Genomic DNA, 20,017 nt, shown 5'->3' on the forward strand with positions numbered 1-20,017 from the left:
GCACCTCGCAGTGGTGGTGCACACCTTTAATCCCAGCACTCCTGAGGAAGAGGCAGGCGGATTTGAGTTTTTGAGTTTGAGGCCAATCTGGTCCACAGAGCAAGTTCTAGGACAGCCAGAGCTATTGTATAGAGAAACTGTGTCTCAAAAAAGCAAAACAAAACAAAAAAGAAAGAAGGAAGGAAGGAAGGAAGGAAGAAAAGATAGATAGATTGATCGATCATCACTGGCTGGAAAGATGGCTTAGCAGTTAATTAAGAACACTTACTGTTCTTCGAAAAGACAAAGGTTTGGTGCCCAGCCCCTACATTCAACATTTATAACTCCAGTTTCAGGGAATCCAGTAAACTCAAACAGACACACACTTATGCATACACATAATAAGAATAAATAAAAATTTAAAAAGTAGGGCTGGAGAGATGGCTCAGTGGTTAAGAGCATTGCCTGCTCTTCTTCCAAAGGTCCTGAGTTCAATTCCCAGCAACCACATGGTGGCTCACAACCATCTGTAAAAGAGGTTTGGCGCCCTCTTCTGGCCCTCAGGCATACAGACAGAATATTGTATACATAATAAATAAATAAATAAATAAATAAATAAATAAATATTTAAAAAAAAATTTAAAAAGTAGCCAGACACATTGGCACTAGCCTTTAATCCAACATTCAGGAGGCAGATGCAGATGGATCTCTGAGTTCAAGACTAGCCTGGTCTGCAGAGTGAACTCCAGGAAAGCTGGGGATACACAGAAAAACCCTGTCTCAAAAAACAAAGCAACAACAAAAAAAGTTATCACGTGTAATTTCAAGTGCTTCTTTGTTTAAAGAAATTCAAGTCAGTTGAAACAATAGAGGTTTGGTAGCTACAAAATTGAAAATAAAAAGTAAAGTGCTATGTTTACCATGCTATTTCTGAAATAGTGTTATCTGCTCATGTTTTATTTTATTTGTAGAGCATGGACCTGGAATCGATATATTTACACCTGGTAAACCTGGAGAATATGACTTAGAAGGTGGTATATGGGAAGATGAAGATGCTCGGAATTTTTATGAAAACCTCATTGATTTGAAAGCATTTGTTCCAGCCATTTTGTTTAAAGATAATGAAAAAAGTCAGAACAAAGATGCTAACAAAGATGATTCCAAAGGTAAACTATTTTTTCCAATGTTATTTATATTATTCATATTATTGTTGTGCATATTTAATCTGTGTTAAGGGTTGGTGGTAGTGCATGGAGATCAGAGAGAACCCTAACTTTACAGTTAGTTCTCTCTGCCTTCATGTGGATTCCAGGGATCAAACTTGGTTTTCAGGCTTGCAGAGCACGTGCTTTACCCACTTAGCCATCTGCCCTCCTTCCAAAGGCAAACTCTCAAGGAAACACCTGAAATTCCATATGATAGAAAAGAGCTTCAGAATGGTATATGTTTAAAAGCAAACACTGGCATGTGAGCATCAGATTAAATGAATGAAGTAATAATGAGGAACAGAGCATTAGAAGGTGATGGTTACCATGTTTGGGTTGGTGTGCAGGCCCAAGGTGACATAGGAAAAGTCAGAGGAGGACATTTTGTGTCCTCTTTTGTTACTTTCCGTGTTACTACCTGTAAACAGGTTCTCTTGGTTTTTCAAGACAGAATCTCTTTTTGTAACAGTCCTGGCAATTTGGAACTTGCTCCTCCATAGACCAGGCTGGCCTTGAATTTACAGAGATCTGCCTGCTCCTGCCTCAGGAGTGCTGGGATTAAAGGCGAGGCACACCACCACCTAGTTTAGATAGGGTCTCTTACTGAATTTGAAACTGAACTGACAATCAGCAAGCCCTCCAATCTCTACTCCACATCATTATCCTGTGTGTGTCCCCTCGACACCCTTAGTGTGGAAGTTAGTGGCTTAAGTGTCCAAGTTTGTGTGCTGTATGTGGATGCTGGCTATTAGAACTCATGTTTGTACAAGTGCTCTTACCCATGGAGCTATCTTCATAGCCACTGACCATCTTTTCTAGAGCCAGTATCTTCACACTATTTTGAATTGATTTGGAAGTGTTTATTTTTAGTATCTTACAATGGAGTCATGTGAGATCTTAGAAGACAAGAGTTTCCCCCTCAAAGCATAGGTTTTATATAGTTTTCTCTCTTCATAATATTCTTTCTAGGCTAGATCTAGTCAGGTCTCTGAGAACGTTGAAAGAAATCTAAAAGTCTGAAACAGTAGGAGGTGCTGGCCAGACCTGTTTCTCAGACCCGTCTTTATGCTGCCTTTCAAACTGTTCTGTCTTTGTGCTCCTGCCTGGTCGCTGTTTTAGCTGTTACTCTTTCCTTAAGAATTATTTTTACTCTCCTTACATATATATATATATATATTTTATTTTTCAAGACAGGGTTTCTCCGTAGCTTTTTGGTTCCTGTCCTGGAACTCACAGAGATCCACCTGCCTCTGCCTCCCGAGTGCTGGGATTAAAGGCGTGAGCCACCACTGCCCAGCTCTAATATATATATTTTTGTGGTTCTTTTTTTTTTTTATTTATTAAAAATTTCAACTTCCTCCCATCCCCCCACTTCCCTCCCACTCTCTCCCCCTCCAGTCCTAAGAGAAGTCAGGGTGCCCTGCCCTGTGGGAAGTCCAAGGCCCTCCCTCCTTCATCCAGGTCTAGGAAGGTGAGCATCCAAACAGACTAGGCTCCCAAAAAGCCAGTACATGCAGTAGAATCAAAACCCAGTGTCATTATCATTGGCTCCTCAGTCAGCCTTCATTGTCAGCCACATTCAGAGTCAGGTTTGATCACATGCTTGTTCAGTCCCAGTCCAGCTGGCCTTGATGAGCTCCCATTAGATCAGTCACACCTTCTCAGTGGGTGGACGCACCCCTCGTGGTCCTGAGTTTCTTGCTCATGTTCTCCCTCCTTCTGCTCTTTATCTGGGCCTTGGGAGCTCAGTCCAGTGCTCCAATGTGGGCCTCTGTCTCTATCTCCATCCATCGCCAGATGAAGGTTCTATGGTGATATGCAAGATATTAAAAAAAATTTTCATTTTGGCCTCAGGCAGACTCTTCAGGCAAGAGCAAAAGGTAGCCACATTCTTCACCAAAATATCACAAGTACAATCTTTAGGCAACATACTAAAATTCTTCCTGTGAATCCTCTTGAGTGAGCCCCCATGGTTCATCAAATCAGCACCATTGTCTTCCATGCTCCTACTAGTCTGGCCATTAGAAAACACTTAAAACATTCAATTGCTTTTCTAATCCACAGCTTCAAAGTCCATATTACTCTAGACAAAAACATGGTCTGGCCTATCACAGCAATACTCCAGCCCCAGTACCAACTTCTGTCTTAGGGTTTTTATTGCTCTGAAAAGATGTTATGACCATGGCAACTCTTGTAAACCTCAAAGCCTGTCCCCCCACAGTAACATACTTCTTCTATCAATGTCACTCCAACAAAGCCATACTTCCCTAGTGCCACACCCTGTGGGATTGTGGGGGCCAAGTACATTCAAACTACCACACTTTGTATTTTTGGCTGTCCTAGAAAACTATGTATATTAGGCCGGCCTTAAATTTAAAGAAAGCTACTTGCCTATGCCTCTGGAGTGCTGTGATTAAAGATTGAGCCACCATACCCAGTGATAGGTTTTTTTGTTTGTTTGTTTGTTTGTTTGTTTGTTTTTCCTGTGTAGCCTCAGCTGTTCTGGAACTCAAGATATCCAAGTGCCTCCTAGTGATAATTGTAATGTTTTAATGGCATTACCCAAGTTTGAAACCCAGTTTAAAATTGTTATCATTGTCTCAAAAACATTACATAATTGGTCTCAGACTTACTACTTCATCATGTGTCTTATACCTTGACTTTTCTATCCTAAACATTCAGTCTGTGAGTAAGCCAGTCTTGCCTTATATAAACCTTTCAAACATTACTTATAATATGTTCACCATTGTACTCCACTTGACACTTCTTCATAAATATTAGTTTAACTTCCTCAGGTAAGTTATACCTATTCTAAGCATAGGAGCCATATTTTAAAATTCAGCATTCAGTAGCTTACTGTAGTTGTGATTGTGTACTCACTAATCAGTAAATGTGTTTGTTTTCTTTTTTGTATTGGAGATGAACCTTGTGTTAATTAATAACTAAAACATATTAGTAAGAAGAGGGCCTGAGGTAAACACTTTTACCACTGAGCTATAACCCTGTGCAGTAAATCCTTTTGTAAAATAAAAAAGATACTTCTTTTTTTCTTTTTTCTCCGTATGTGTACACATGTGGCAGTCAGAGGACTACTCCTGAGAGTCATTCTCTTCTTTCCACAGTGTTGGCTCCAGGGATCAAAATCAGGTTGGCTTGGTAGCAAGTACCTTTCCCTGCTGAGCCATCTTTCCAACCTATAAATACTCTTTTGATAGCCAAATATTAGTAAATATGGAGGGGTAAATGCATGCTACATATGGGAAGTGGCCTTTATGTTTATTACAGTCAAGTTGTATCTCTGTTGTTTAGAACCATATGTAGCTGAATAGTAGGAATTCGGCAAATAATTGCTGAATAAAGAAATGAGTGAGTGTGGTCTCTATATTTATAAGGCAACAAAAGCTTTCTGTAGAGCTTTTTTATATCTTTGGTATAACATTGACTATCATGATGTGAAACATTTCTTCCTTCATTGCAGAATTTAAAGGATAATAGAAGGCATGACACTGATAATATTTTAGGTGGTTTGAATTTAAAAGCAATTTTTATTCATTTTGTATATATGAGTTTGGATATATAAGCATAAAGGTTTTAGCTTGAGTTCTTAAATTTTATTTTATTGAAACAGCATCTCTCTCTCTGTAGCCCTGAATGGCCTAGAACATTATCCCAGACTAGTCTTGAACATACATTAGCCTTCCTGCCTCAGTCTCCTTAGTGCCGGTGTTACAGGAATGAGAAAGCACACATTCTCTTTCTTATTCTCTCTCTCTTGCTTAATAAATAGATTTTTTTTAAATCTCAAGGAGATAAAGGCTAGAATGATGAACTCATATTTACCTGTTACTCAATTTCTACAGATATCAACATTTTGCCAATTTTGTTGAAGTAAGGTTTGGTTCTATTTTATTTATTTCTAGCCATTTTCCCTTGTTAGGTTCATTTGTTTCCTCTAATCTCCTTCCTGATTATTTCTTCTTTGCCTTTAGTCTTTTCTAATTTGTTTAATATATTGCTACTAAGTTAATTTTTATATCAAATTATATTTCAGTGTTACCTCCTGCATAACCCAAGAGAGATCATACTGCATATAGAAATAAAAAAGAGGAGACAGGAGAGATACTTCAGTGGTTAAGAGCACTGGCTGTTTTTCCAGAGGACCCAGGCAGGTTTGATTCCCAGCACCCACAGAGCAGCTTATAGCCATCTTTAACTCCAGTTCCATGGGATCTGACCCCTCTTCTGGTCTCCACAGACATACATTTAGGCAGCACATCCATACAAATAAAGTAAAATTTAAAGAGGGAGGAGAGAGAGAGAGAGAGAGAGAGAGAGAGAGAGAGAGAGAGAGAGAGAGAGAGAGAGAGGGGGAGGAGAGAGGAGAGAGAGAGCGCTAGAGAGAGAGCTGGGGGATGGATAGACCTGAATTTATCTTGGAGTTTGAGGGCTTTCTTATGAGATTATGCTAAGGAACTTTATCTCCTATCTTTAACATAGATCCTGGTAACATGTTAGCTAGCTAGCTAGCCTGCCTCCATACCTCCTTTTTCTTTCTTCCTTGTTTTTCATCCCTCCCTTTTCTTCCTTGTTTTTTTTCCTTCCCTCTTTCCAGTGAACAAATACAGAAATGAAGAAGATAGCTTATTCCAGTGGTCACTAGGAGTACAGATGGTCATACATATTTACATACAAGACAAACACTTATACACATAAAATAAAATTTAAAAACCATTAAGAAAACAATAGAATTGAAAAGATTCATATTTTATGGATCAATAAGCTTAATCTATTTTATAAAAATCTCTATTTAGTTTTCATTCAGATCGTATACCTAAGGTTTTAGACAAGTCATATAAACTCAAACTTTATCTAATTTTTTGGGGGGAGCAGGCATAAAAATTTTAGAGAAGTTACATAGATTTTGTGAATCTTTAATATTTTTGTAGTAGGATTTACAAGATTTGTTTTTTGTTTTTCTACGTCAGGAATTTTGCCTGCATGTATATCTGTGTTCCACATGCATGTCTAGAACCCTTGAAAAACAGAAAAGGTGTTGTACTCATTGGGACTGTTGTTACAGACAGTTATGAACTGCCTTGTGGATGCTGGGAATCAAACTTAGGTCCTCTGGAAGAGCAGCCAGAGTTCTTTAGCTGCTGAGCCATCTCTCTAGCCCTGTACAGTATTTTGAACTGATTTGAATTCAAATATATTTGTTGTTTGTTTTTATATATTTTAATTATTTTTACTGTATTGAACCCAAGCCCCCCTGCATGCTAGGCAAATATTCTGCAATTAAACCCCAGTTTCTTATTCTTTGTTTTTAAACAGAGGCAAAAGAACCAAAGGATAATAAGGAGGCATCAAGTCCTGATGACTTGGAACTTGAGTTGGAGAATCTAGAGATTAATGATGATACGATGGAGTTAGAAGGTGGAGATGAAGCTGAAGACCTTACAAAGAAACTCCTTGATGAACAAGGTAAAAAGCCTAGTTTTTATTTTTTGTTATTTTTCACACAAACCTCTTAATGAAAAATATGAATCTTTTATTTTTAATCCCTCATTGTTTTCTTAATATTTTTATTTATTTATTTATTTAATGTGTATGAGTGTTTGGCATGTATGTATATATATGCACCATTTGTGTTCCTGTGCCCATGGAATTCAAAAGAAGGCATCAGATTCCCTAAAATTGGAGTTAGGGAAGGTTATGAACCATTGTCTGAGTGATGGGAACAGTACCCCAGTCCTCTGCAAGAGTAATAAGTATTCTTAACCACTGTGCCATTCTCCAGCCCCAATTGGTTTTCTAATTACCTTTTCTGTTTTCTTTATTTAGTCACTAAGAGAATTTGATATAAGTTAGAATCTTAATATTATATGACTATTGGCTTTACTGACCATGTGTATTTCAAATATTTTAATTATAAAGATGTTAAAAATATTTCTCAATACTTTCCCAACAATGTGCTAACATTGTTCTGAATATATTTGTGTGTGTATGTGTGTGTGTGTTTGTGTGTGTGTGTGTGTGTGTGTGGTGGATTTCCATCTGTATGGAAATCAGGTGACAACCTAGAGTGATGGTACTTAATTTTCACCTTCTTTGAAACAGGGACTCTTTTTTTGTTCCCTGCCTCCTATGCCAGCTACCAGGCCTATGAGTTTATGGGGATTCTCCTATCTTCATCTCCCATCCTCCCATAGGAACAGAGGGATTACAGATCTGTGTTACAGTGTCTGTCAAACTCAGGCCAATTACACTGAGTTATTCCCCCGCCCTAAATATTCTAATTCTATTATAGTTGTTATTAGGATTTGCCATAAGCATGTTTGAAAGTTACCCTAAAAATGTTGAGATAGAAATGACTAGATTTCATTGTTTAGTGTTAATTTTATCTATCTCTTAAATTGAGTAGTTTTCTATTTAGTAATAAGTATACTTATTGTTTTCTAAATAGTTATCTTTATTTATTTGTACATGTGTGTATCCATGTGAATGTATGCTGCATATGTGTGCAGGTGTCCACAGAGGCTAGATGAGGGTGTTGGGTTCCTTAGAACTGGAATTATAGGCAAGTGTGAACTATCTAATATGCCTGCTGGGAAATGAATTCTTGTCCTCTAGAAGAGCAACAAGTGCTAACTTCTGAGCCATCTTCCCACTCCATGCTAAGACTTTTAATTACAACAATACCTTCTATCAGTATTTATTTTCTCTGTTTGCGTCATAGTTTTATAGAGCAAATTTTGTTTTTCTATATCAGCAAGAAGAGGCGTGGACGTGGCTAATACATTCCTTAGGTCTAAATCATACTAGCTCATGACGTCAAAGAGTTTCTTTCACTGGCTGTGTATAAATATCACAGAAGGGCTTTAGTTCTATGCTGTGCTTATACAGTTTGTTCAACGGCTGATAGTGTGCTGTGCTTTGGCAGCAACCACCCCCAAAATTACACAGAATGAGGAACCTTGGTTCTTTATCAGCAAAAGTTGATGGGGATATTAATTGCAGAACGTGAGAAAATAAATGTCAGGAAGATAAAACTACTAGATTTACTGTAAAGCTATATGAATGTTTTGAATAGATTTAAAAAAAATTTTGTGTATTTTTATGTAATAGGAGGGGTGGGCTGCATCTCTCTGCCTGGCTAGCTTAACCCCCAAAATAACCACACATAAATTGTATTAATTAAATTACTGCCTGGCCCATTATTTCTAGCCTCTTATTGGCTAACTCTCACATATTGATTAACCCATTTCTATTAAATCTGTGTATCACCATGTGACTGTGGCTTACGGACAAGATTCTAACCTACATCCATCTCAGGCCAGAGATTCATGGCGTCTGCCTGTCTCTGCTTTCTTCCTCCCAGAATTCAGTTCTGTCCTCCCCGTCTATCTAAGTTCTGCCCTATCAAAAGGCCAAGGCAGTTTCTTTATTCAACCAATGAAAGCAACACAAATACAGAAGGACCTCCTACATCATGTTTAGGGTAAAAGTTGTTTATAATTAGTATCTGAAATATTATAGTGACTTGATATTATGATTTTAGGGATATCTCCAATATCCTTAGCCTTCTATAAATACTTTACAGAATGTTTTTTTTTCTGGTCTGGAGAGAGAGCTCAGTGGTAAAGAACACTTGTTGCATAACTATAAGGACCAGCGTTTGGATCCCAGCACCCATATAATAAGGGGGACATTGTCTTCATCATGCTTACCCCAGTACTCTGGGGAGCAAAGATAAGAGTATCATTGGCATTTGCTGGGTGTCAGCCTAGCCAAGAGGCAGAAGTTCTAGATTTAAGAAGAAACTGGACACGTGACTCCCCTCCGCCCCTCTGACCTCTGCACAGGCATGCACATATACATGTGCATACATGTACCATACAAACTTATCTTCTTCATGGTTTATTTTTCAGATCACTAATAATTGGATGATTTTGTTCTTACAGTCTCTGTTTATTTATTTTTTTAACCTATCCACAAACTAATTTTATATTAGAACAAGAAGATGAAGAAGCCAGCACTGGATCTCACCTCAAACTCATAGTAGATGCTTTCCTCCAGCAGTTGCCTAACTGTGTCAACCGAGATCTAATTGACAAGGTATATTTTTAATGAGCTTTTCATTTAATTAAATTTGATAATTTTTAAAAAGTTAAAATTATATCATTTCCATCTATTCCCTCTCCTTCCTCCAACTCCTCTTATGTTACCATCTCCCGTGCTCTCACGTTCCTGGCCTCTCTTTGTTTCTGTTAAATATATATGTATGCATAATTACAAATAAAGTTAGGGGGCTTCTTCCAGGGATGGGGACTGCTTCTCCTGCTCTCACCACCCCTTAGTTGCCTATAGTTCTTAGAAGGGTTTTCTTATCCTTATATAGTTTAACAAAAACATATAGGTCTTGAAGAGTCTTATACTGTCAAATATCAGTATTATTAGGCTGTGGCAATTATACAGTGAACCAATTTATTTTCAGAGGGAGTCTTTTGTGGGAGTAAATATAGGTAAAATTGGAGCTAGTTATACATTCTTTGTTTAGAAGTAGAAGTAACTCCAGATTCCTGTTGGTCTGATACTTTTCCCCTTCACATAGGGACCTTCAGTTTTAGAAATGTGGTTTTAGAGAAGAATGTGCTGTGTAGATTTCTGATGGCACCTAAGGCCACCAATGTCTTCATAATATTCAGAGTGCCCCACCTTTTACTGTTTTGGTGTTTGCAGACCTGGTGGTGAGGAATGTCCTAGTATCATATGTATATAAATGAAGGAGTTAGCACCATTTTATTCTTCATGCCTATAAATTATAACTTTTAAAATGTTAACTTTCATTTAATATCAGTACTAGTTCTATAAAATGAATGCTTTTATTGCATTTCAGTTTTAGAGTATACTTCCATATGTATGTATGTTTTCCTTTTTTAAAACAATTTGTTATATTTTTTATTTTATGTGCTTAGTTTTTCCTATATGATTGTCTGTGTAAGGGTGTCAGTTCCCCTGGAAGTGCAGTTATAGACAGTTGTGAGCTGCCATGTGGGTGCTAAGAACCTCTGAAAGAACTGCCAGTGTTCTTAACCTCTGAGCCATCATTCCAGTCCCATTTTTCTTTTAAATCATCACATATTTGTTTTATTTTGTAAGACTAGGGTCTTGGTATTTATCTCAGGCTACCATGGAATTTGCTATGTAGAACCAGGATTGCCTCTCAGGAATTTTCAGCTCATCATATTTGGGTTGTTCTAGTTTGTATTGATTTAGTTTGCTTCTCTGTGCTGGGATAGATACTGACCAAAAACAGCTTGAGGAAAAGAATTTTTTTTTTTTATTCTGTAGGCTGTAGTCATTCTTGAGGGAAGTTAGAGTTAGGTACAGGAACTTGAAGCAGAAGCCATAGAGGACTGCTGTTCACGGCTTGCTCCTGGGTTTATATTATGTTCAACTGTATTTCTTAGCCAGGCCAAGCCCACCATGCCTAAGGATGATGGTGGTACTTTTCACAATAGGTTGGACCTACCTGCATCAGTTAGCAATCAAGAAATGCCTCATAGTTATTCCCACAATCCAGTCTGATAGAGGTAATTCCTCACAGAGATCTGCCTGTCTCTGCCTCCCGAATGCTGGGATTAAAGGTGTGTGCCACCACTGCCCAGCTTGATACAGTTTTAGATTCCATATTGTAACTACCTTTATTTAAGTAACTATTTCATGTCAAATTTTGGTATGGTATAAGAGAAAAGTAATTGCAGAAAAAGTAATTATAGAAGTCCCACATGGTGGTGCAATCCTATCATCAAGAGACAGGTAGGATTGAGTGTTAGAAGAGCCTGGGCTGTAGATTTATTGCTTTATAGTAAAACCCTGTCTCAAAAGAAAAGAAAAATAATTGTGATAACTGAGGTTTCTTTTTGGTTTTGTTTGTTTTTGCATTTAGACACAGGGTTTTTTTTTTTGTGTAGCCTTGGCTGTCCTGGAACTTGCCCTGTAGACAAGGCTATCCTCATAATCAGAAATGTGCTTGCCTCTGCCTTCTGAGTACTGGGATTAAAGGCATGCACCACCACCACCTAATGTAGTCCAACTGCTTTTTAAAACAGTATCTACCATTTTTCACTACTGTATTTTTATAAATTGTAGGGTGTTTTTTTTTTTTTTTTTTTTACGCTTAAGACGTTTACTAAAAAAAAACCAGGCGGTGGTGGTACACACCTTTAATCCCAGCCGAGGCAGAGGTGGATGAATCTCTGTGAGTTTGAGGCTAGCCTGGTCTACAAAGTGAGTTCCAGGACAGTCAAAGCTATTATATAGAGACACCTTGTCTTGCCACCCCCCCAAATTATTAAAAGACTTATTTTTATTTTTAAGTGAATTTATGTTTTAGAAACTTCTCTTTGTTTCTCATAAAATAATTGGCATTGAATGTTGCCTATACAAAAAGGTCTTTAGCTTAGTTGTGATGAGTCATGTCTTTAATCCCAGCTCTGGGGAGACAGAAGCAAACCAATCTCTTGAGTTTTGAGGCCAGCCTGGTCTACAGAGAAAGTTCCAGGACAACCATAGATAAACGGAGAAACCCTGTCTTCAAAACAAAACAAAACAAAAAAACAAAAAACAAAAAGAAAAGGTCTTTGATGTTCTGAATAATTTTTTAGTGTAAAGTACTCGTCATAGAAAATGTGTATAAACCGGGCAGTGGTGGTGCACGCCTTTAATCCCAGCACTCGGGAAGCAGAGGCAGGCGGATCTCTGTGAGTTCGAGGCCAGCCTGGTCTACAAAGGAAGTTCCAGGACAGGCTCCAAAGCTACAGAGAAACCCTGTCTCGAAAAACCAAAAAAAAAAAAAAAAAAGAAGAAAATGTGTATAACTACTAGTGACTTCCTTTTTACTTTTAAATCAAGTTTATTAATCTCTCTCCCTTTTTTTCCTCAGTGCTTAGAAGAGCCCTTTCTAGAGACCCATAGTTACATAATTGTCATTTCTAGGTTTTCTTCAAATGATTTAGAGACATTTTTGTTACTTTTTATGTGATTGAACATATTCTAAATTGAATATTCTCTAGGGTCAGTATAGTTTTCAAAAAGTTAGTAATTGTAGCATTTATCTCTGCAATCCTTTTTTTTTTTTTTAACAGTAGTGAAGTACCACTTTTGTCCAAAGTATTTGCAATGTGACGAATACTAATATTTTAAGCAGACTGTCTAGAGAACTCTCATTGATACAGGGAGGAAGCATTCTTCCTAATCCGAGATACTTTTCTACTCTAGTTAGAGTTAATACCGAAAGGTTTATTGGCAATAAACTTATAAAATTTATTCCAGATATCTGATGTTACAGACTTTAGTTTCTGTAAGTTATGCATGATACTTTGTGTGTAGCTGGCATAAACCCTATTATCTTATCTCTTAATTGCTTCTGTTATTTTTTTCTTTCACCAAGACCTGTATAAGTCTTCTGTAAATGCATCCAGTAAATAAAAACATAAACTGAGACAAAAGCTGTACATTCTTAAAATTGCCATATTTCTCATGCAGGATACATGCCATTGGAATGGGCATTGAACTGGTCACCTGTTTATACTGTGAACAATCTCTACTCAGTAGCACTGAGTAAGTTCTATAATCTATAGGGCAGATAGCAACTGTTTTCAATGTCTTCCCTATACCACTACACATAGCAATCATAGCTGCTATGGTTCCTTGTCTTTTTCATTTCTCTAATAGTAGCTTCCTCCACAGGTCCCTTTTATCTTTGACATTTAGAAGATTACTTGGAGAAAAATATATAGCTCAATAAAAACAATAAAAAAAAATGACTGAATCTGTCCCCAAAAGATACATTATTAGTCTGTAATACCAGCGTGAGAACAGTATCTTGACATGGCTGCTTTCTTCCACTCTGTATTTTGGTGCTAGCATAAAGCTGCAGTGGAGACGCTCAACAGTAGTGTATATTAGTTACATTATTACTACAGCACTCAAGCTGTAGTTCCCTAGTTCTCAACTTCGTATTAAAGCCATTTCCAGTAAATTCTGGGTTAGCTTTCTGAGAGCCAGATAGATGAATAACACTTTCCTTTGGACCATCGCTGCTTCTTGAGAGGAATTTCTTCCATACTTGCTATCAAAGAACCGAATGACTGAAGAGTTTTGGAAAAGTGGCTATTAGGCAGAACGGTTTAAGACTTTCTAAAATGTAATTCAATAATTTTATGAAGGTACAATTAAACTGTATATTTAACCACAAAAACTTATAAAGCTCAAGTTTTTCTTATGGATCTAAGTCTGTGCTTTAATTTTACAGATGTGAATGTAAGAGGCTCTCAAAATTACAAATACCTGAATTTTATGTGTTGTGTTATGTGTTTATATTAATTCATCCATGGCTTTGAAATGTGGTTTCGGGGCTCCTTCCCCTGGTTACAGAGCTTAATATGTACTGGCAAGATAAAAATACTTGGTTTGTCACTGTCTTTTGTGCTGTTACCAATTAGAATTCCTTACAGGTTCTAAATATCAGTTCTTCCATTCTTGACAGACTAAAGAAATAGGTCTTTTAGAAACATTTTCTGTTCTATCTTTTTATTTTGTATGCAGTGTGGGCACACATGTCATGGCATGCATGTGGAAGCCAGAGACAAACTTTGGAAATTGGTTTCTCTCCTTCCATGTGGGTCCCAGGGTTTGATCTCAGATCTCAGATCTCAGATGAGACTTGGCATCAATGAGCCACCTTTCCAACCCTAGTTTTATTTTTCAACTCTCAAATGACAAGGATGAAGGACACTGGGGGACCCATGTACCATTCATATGTAATGAACTGTTGTAAGGAGGCCACTTTTTGGTTCCCAGCTGCTCAGCCCCAAAATAATCACACAGAAACTATATTATTTAAAACACTGCTTAGGCCATTAGCTCTAGCTTCTTATTGACTAACTCTTACATATTAATTTAACCCATCTCCATTAATCTTTGTATTGCATTCAGTTTAGTTTTCCCCACATACCTAAGTTCTGCCCTATCAATAGACCAAGGCAGTTTCTTTATTCACCAATGGTATTCACAGTATCCAGAGGGGAATCCCACATCAATGAACATTGTAAAATTATTTGTGTATATATGATGTCATTGACTATNTTTTTTTTGAGACAGGGTTTCTTTGTGTAACAGCCCTAGCTGACCTGGAACTAGATATTGTAGACCAGGCTGGCCTTGAATTCATAGAGATCTACCTGCCTCTGCCTCCCAAGGGCTGGGATTAAAGGCATGCACCATCTAGGGTTTAATTCCCCTAGCCATAAATCTAAGGGAATAAATGAGTTCTTTAAAAGATTATTTTAGGGTGGCGGTGGTGGCGCACGCCTTTAATCCCAACACTTGGGGGAGGCAGAGGCAGGCGGATCTCTGTGAGTTTGAGGCCAGCCTGGTTTATGGAAAGCTAGCTCCCTGACAAGCTCCAAAGCTACAGAGAAACCCTGTCTCGAAAAACCAAAAAAATTTTATTTATTTTTTTTGTTTTATGTGCCATATGGGTGCTGAGAATTGAATCCAGTTCAATTCTGGAAGAGCAGTTATCTGGAAGAGCAGTCAGTGCTCTCAACCACTAAGCCATCTGTCCAGTCCCATAAATCAGTTATTATCTCAATCAGAAATGTTTTATTTTAGTAGTTTTTCTTTTTAGATTTAGTTTTAGTTTTATATTTGTGTAAGTGTTATGTTTGCTGGTACCCACGGTAACCAGGAGTGGGAGTCAGATCTCTTGTATCTGGAGTTACAAGCAGTTGTTAATGGTGCAGAATGGGTCCTGAGAATGAAACTTGAGTGCTCTGAGTTTTTGTTGTTGTTTTGTTTTTTTAATGTTATTTTGAGACACGTTTCTCTGGGTAAATCTGGCTATCCTGGAACTCTTTGTAGACCAGGCTTCTCTAACTCAGGGATCTGCCTGCTGAGTGCTGGGATTAAAGACATTTGTACATTGCTACCACTACCACCCAGCACTTGCAACTTGGGTACTCTCAAAGAGCAGGAAGTGCTCTTAACCACTGAGCCATCTGGAAAGTCCAGCCCTTAGTAGTTTCTGTTTTGTTTTGTTTTTTAAACATTTACTTATTATGTTTGGATACCTTTGCCATGTACTTATTTGGTGATTGGAGTTGGTTTACTTCTAAAGTGTGGATTCTGGGGATGAGGCTCAGGTTAGGCGTGATGACAAGTGCCTTTACCCTCAGATCCATTGGCTAGTGTATATAATAATGAGAAAAGTTTTAAGTTTCCCTGATTCTGGCAACCATTCTAATCTTTTTAAAATTATTTTTTCGTTTTTTTTTTAGGGTTTACTTATTTTTATGTTATCTGTCATCTTCTACCCATATATATATTTGTGCACCATGTGTGTGCCTGGTGCCCACAGATGCCAGAAGAGGGTGTCAAATGCTCAGAATGGAGTTACAGATAGTTGTAAGCCTCCTTATTGGTGCTAGGAATTGAACCCAGGTCTTCTGAAAGAGCAACCAGTGTTCTTAATTGCTGAGCTAGCTCATCTTTTTTGTTGTTGTTTTCTGTAGTTTCTTTAATCTTTCTTAAGTAAATAAAAGACATATTTGTGTTCTCTAGTTACTTCTAAAATCTCCTGATGGAAAAATATATCCAGACATGGGTCGCTCACTGTCAACTCAAATGCATTGTGAGCCTTCTTGGTTCATACATTGTCTCCTTCACAGCAGGTGAATCACTGTTGTGAATATTCATTCATAAACAATTCACTTTCGACTTTTTAATTTCTCTCATAGCTTATAATTATATGTATACCATTTATCCCAAAATAAGAATTTTCTTTTTTTTTTTTGTTTTTTTTTTGTTTTTTGTTTTTTTTTGTTTGTTTTTCGAGACAGGGTTTCTCTCTAGCTTTTGGAGCCTGTCCTGGAACTAGCTCTTATAGACCAGGCTGGCCTCGAACTCACAGAGATCCCGCCTGCTTCTGCCTCCCCGAGTGCTGGGATTAAAGGTGTGCGCCACCACCGCCCTAGTAAGAATTTTCTTAAGTGACTTACTTCTGTGAGAATGCCATTCATTTTTCCCTCCATGAATTTGATGATTCGAAAATTTATCTTTGTGTAAGGTAAAACATTGGTTATTGAGTTTGTATTTTATTTACTTGAGCATTTGAAACAAGTTTTCAAAAAGCTGCTTAATGAGTTGTCATACAACAAAAAAATAGAACTAACCTTACTTGGTTCTCATTTATCCTTATATGGCAGGCACTGACTGGCTGGAATTTTCACTACCCTGTCTCTGTCTCTTAAGTGTAGATAGAGGTGTGTGCCACCATGCCTGGATTCTTGTTTTTAAAGATATCTTCAAATATATTAATTCTTGTAGTTTATCTATTCGAGTGTTATTTTTTCATTTCACATAAACCCTGTGTGTACTAGATGTTGACATTCTGTACTTAGCTTCAGATATGTGGCGCATTAAAATTTTTGTTATATTTATTTAGTGTGTGTTTGTGTGTGACTGTGTGTCAGAGAGAGAAAGACGGAGAGGGAAAGGGGGGAGAGTGTGAGCGAGCCCATACTGCTCCAGGGAGTTTTAGAGGATGGTTTATGGGAGTTGATTCTTTTTCACTGTATATTAGGTCCAGGGGATTAAACTGAGGTTATCAGGCTTGGCAGAAAGTGCCTTATCCTTTTGAGCTATCTTGCCAGCCCCCCAAGTAGAACACTTTAACACAACTTTCTATGTGTGTTTACCTAAGTGGCCTTTGATAATAAAGGTAAGAAAAGTCTTAGCCGGGCAGTGGGTGGTACACATCTTTAATCCCAGCAGTTAGGAGGCAGAGGCAGGCAGATCTCTGAGTTTGAGGACAGCGAGGGCTACCCAAGGAAAGTCTTTATTGCCTTGTCTATTTTTCTTAAATTCATTTAGATAGATAACAGAAGGTAAGTACAGACATCCCTCTATCGGCTGGTTTCACCTCTATAGATTCAGCCAACCATAGGTAGTAAATATTTTTTGTGTGTGTGGAAAAAAATGTACCTTTCCTGAATACATACACTTTTTTAGGTTGAAATTATCTATATTTTTAAAGCATTTACGTTGTGTTACTGTCAGTAATCTAGAGATGATTTAAAATATATGGGAAGATGTGCCTAAGTTACATGCAAACACTATGCTTTTACATACGCAACTTGAGCACCTGTAAATTTGCATATTTTGGGAGATTTTTGGAACCATTTTCCTTATGGATACTCAGGGACAGTGGTGCCTGCTAACTAATGTTTCTGTTTTTCCAAGAACTTTTCTAGAATGTGACAGCAATAGTCTGTTTGCTTCCTAAAAACTGTGTTTTGGTTGTTCTTATCAGCACTAGTAGCTATCTTTACTTACACTAAATATCCCAGGGCCTCCCACATGCTAAGCAAGCACTCTGCCACGGAATTGCAGCATAAGTTCCTTATCCTGTCGTGTGGTGGTGGTGCACACCTTTAATACCAGCACTCACTCAGGAGGCAGAAGCAGGTGGATCTCTATGAGTTTGAGACCAGCCTGGTATGCAGAGCAAGTTCCAGGACAGTCAGAGATACACAGAGAAACCCTGTCTCTAGAAAACAAGCAAACAAACAAACAAATAAATAAATAGACAAAAAATGACTACTTATCCTAGTACTGATTTACTTGGTTTTAGACACAGATTGAACTTTTAAAGTTACTTGTACTTTAATCTCATGGTAGATTTTTAAAGCTACTTTTAAGTTCTATTCCCAATACAAAGTTGCATTTTTGTTAAAAGTAGGAAATATATATATATATATATATATATATATATATATATATATATGTATATTTATTTTTTGAGGTGGGCAGTTTGAGACCGATTTCTCTGTAGCTTTGGAGCCTGTCCTGGAACTAGCTCTTATAGACCAGGCTGGCCCTGATCTCACAGAGATCCATTTGGCTCTGCCTCCCAAGTGCTGGGATTAAAGGCGTGCGCCATCACTACCCGGCTAGGAGATATTTGTTTTTAGACTTGTAGAAAGAAAGGACTTTAGGGCTTTATGATCTTGTAGTTTGGGATGTGCTTATTGTTTATAATACTAGTGTCCTAAAAACTATTTTTGGGATGTTTAAGAACAATTAAAACGTTGGCTTAGGGTTTTTACTTTTAGTAGCTATGCTAAGGATTTTTTATATATATATACGAAATAAAAACGTTCTTTTTCCTTTAGGCAGCTATGGATTTTTGCATGAACATGAACACAAAGGCAAACAGGAAGAAGTTGGTACGAGCCCTCTTCATAGTTCCTAGACAAAGGTCAGTATTTGGAACAGAAATTTGTTGATAGTGTTGTAAGAGCAAACATTCTTACTATTTCTTTAAAATGATCACTTGACTTAGTTTTCTTCATTCAGTAGGTGCTATATATTATTAGCATGTTCCTAGGACTTTTATTAATTTTTGTCTTGTTTTGCTTTCTTCTACATGCTACTTTAAGAGAAAATATTTAATAATAAGAATAACTTGGTGCATATGGTGCTGTATACTGTAATTCCAGCACTCAGGAGGAGGCTGAAGCACATGGATCTAGTATTTGAGGACAGCCTAAGCTATGCAATTGAGGCTCAAAAAACAAAACAGGCTGGGATTGGCGGCTTATGCCTTTAATCCTAGCACACTAAGACTGAAGCAGGTAGGTCTCTATGAGTTCATGGCCATTCTTGTCTGTATAGTGAGCTGCACGCCAACCAAGGCTACATAGTACAAAACCCTCAAAATGAAACAAACCAGGTGTGGTGGTATACACCTTTGTTTTCAGCAAAAATTATGTGACAGAGGCAGGCAAACCTCTGTGAGGAGGCAGAGGCAGGAAGTTCAGTTTAACAATAGCTTGATCTATGTAGTGAATTCCAGAATAGCCAGGGCTATGTAGAGAGGTCCTCTCTTAAAACAGAAACAAGCAAAACAAAAAACAAACCCTAAATAATAAACCCAGTAATGCTAGAAGCAGTTGGTTAGTTTATATTTTTCCTCTCTGAGGAAAAACAACATAAATTATATAGGTTTTTTGAGAAGGATTTATATTTTGTATAGATATGAGAGTAATTTAGTATATTTAATTCTTAAGCTTAAATGGAAATTTTCAAGTTGTTTGAATTTTAATGTTAGGGAAGAGATAAATCTGCCTAGAGATTTCACTCAGTAAAATTGAAGGCTACAGTAATGATGGTGGTAACTCAAGATACCCAATTAAATAACACAGAGAGAATTTTGATGCTCTGTTATGCTAAATGAAAATCTATCTATATCCTTCAGATCTTTTCAGACCATTTACCTAGATCTAAAGGAGGTCTATTTCTGTTACTAGATTATTTTTTTTTTTTCTCTTATGAGACAAGATCTTATTGATGCTGGTCTGAAACTCTTATATGATCCAGTCTACTTCAAATTTGAGTTTCTCCTGCTTTAAACTTCTGAACAGAAGGTTTATGGGTGTGACCACTGCTTCTGGCTATTTCTGTTCAATAAAAAGTTAAGAAGTGTGTTGGGGCTAGAGATGATTCAGTGGTTAGAAGGACTTGTTGTCCAGGAGAATCAAGGTCTGATTCCCTGCACTGACATCGTGGTTTATAAATGAAACACCAGTTCCAGGGGATTTAATCTAATGCTTGACTCTGCCATGACATTGATGGGCACTAGGCACACATGTGGTACATAATACATGCATGTAGGCAAAATACCCTTGCATGTTAAATACCATGATTAACTACTTAGTTTACAATGTAACTAAGATTGTTTCTTGCCTCCAAAGATAAGGATTTTATTG

General features: G+C 37.4%; 1 protein-coding gene across 5 annotated transcripts in view; it reads left to right on the top strand.

The window, feature by feature from the left end:
• Positions 1 to 20,017, top strand: part of Upf2 (UPF2 regulator of nonsense mediated mRNA decay) — a 100,233-nt gene that overhangs the window by 15,187 nt on the left and 65,029 nt on the right. For all 5 annotated transcript variants that reach the window (XM_050150580.1, XM_050150582.1, XM_050150583.1 and 2 more), the window contains exons 5-8: positions 951 to 1,145; positions 6,516 to 6,665; positions 9,196 to 9,299; positions 18,422 to 18,507. In XM_050150580.1, the coding sequence (XP_050006537.1) occupies positions 951 to 1,145; positions 6,516 to 6,665; positions 9,196 to 9,299; positions 18,422 to 18,507 (535 nt within the window). The remainder of the gene's footprint in view (positions 1 to 950; positions 1,146 to 6,515; positions 6,666 to 9,195; positions 9,300 to 18,421; positions 18,508 to 20,017) is intronic.

This window comes from Alexandromys fortis, unplaced genomic scaffold (assembly GCF_014885135.2).
Source record: "Alexandromys fortis isolate MF-2015 unplaced genomic scaffold, M_Fortis_MF-2015_v1.1 scaffold_69, whole genome shotgun sequence".
Classification (NCBI taxonomy): domain Eukaryota; kingdom Metazoa; phylum Chordata; class Mammalia; order Rodentia; family Cricetidae; genus Alexandromys; species Alexandromys fortis.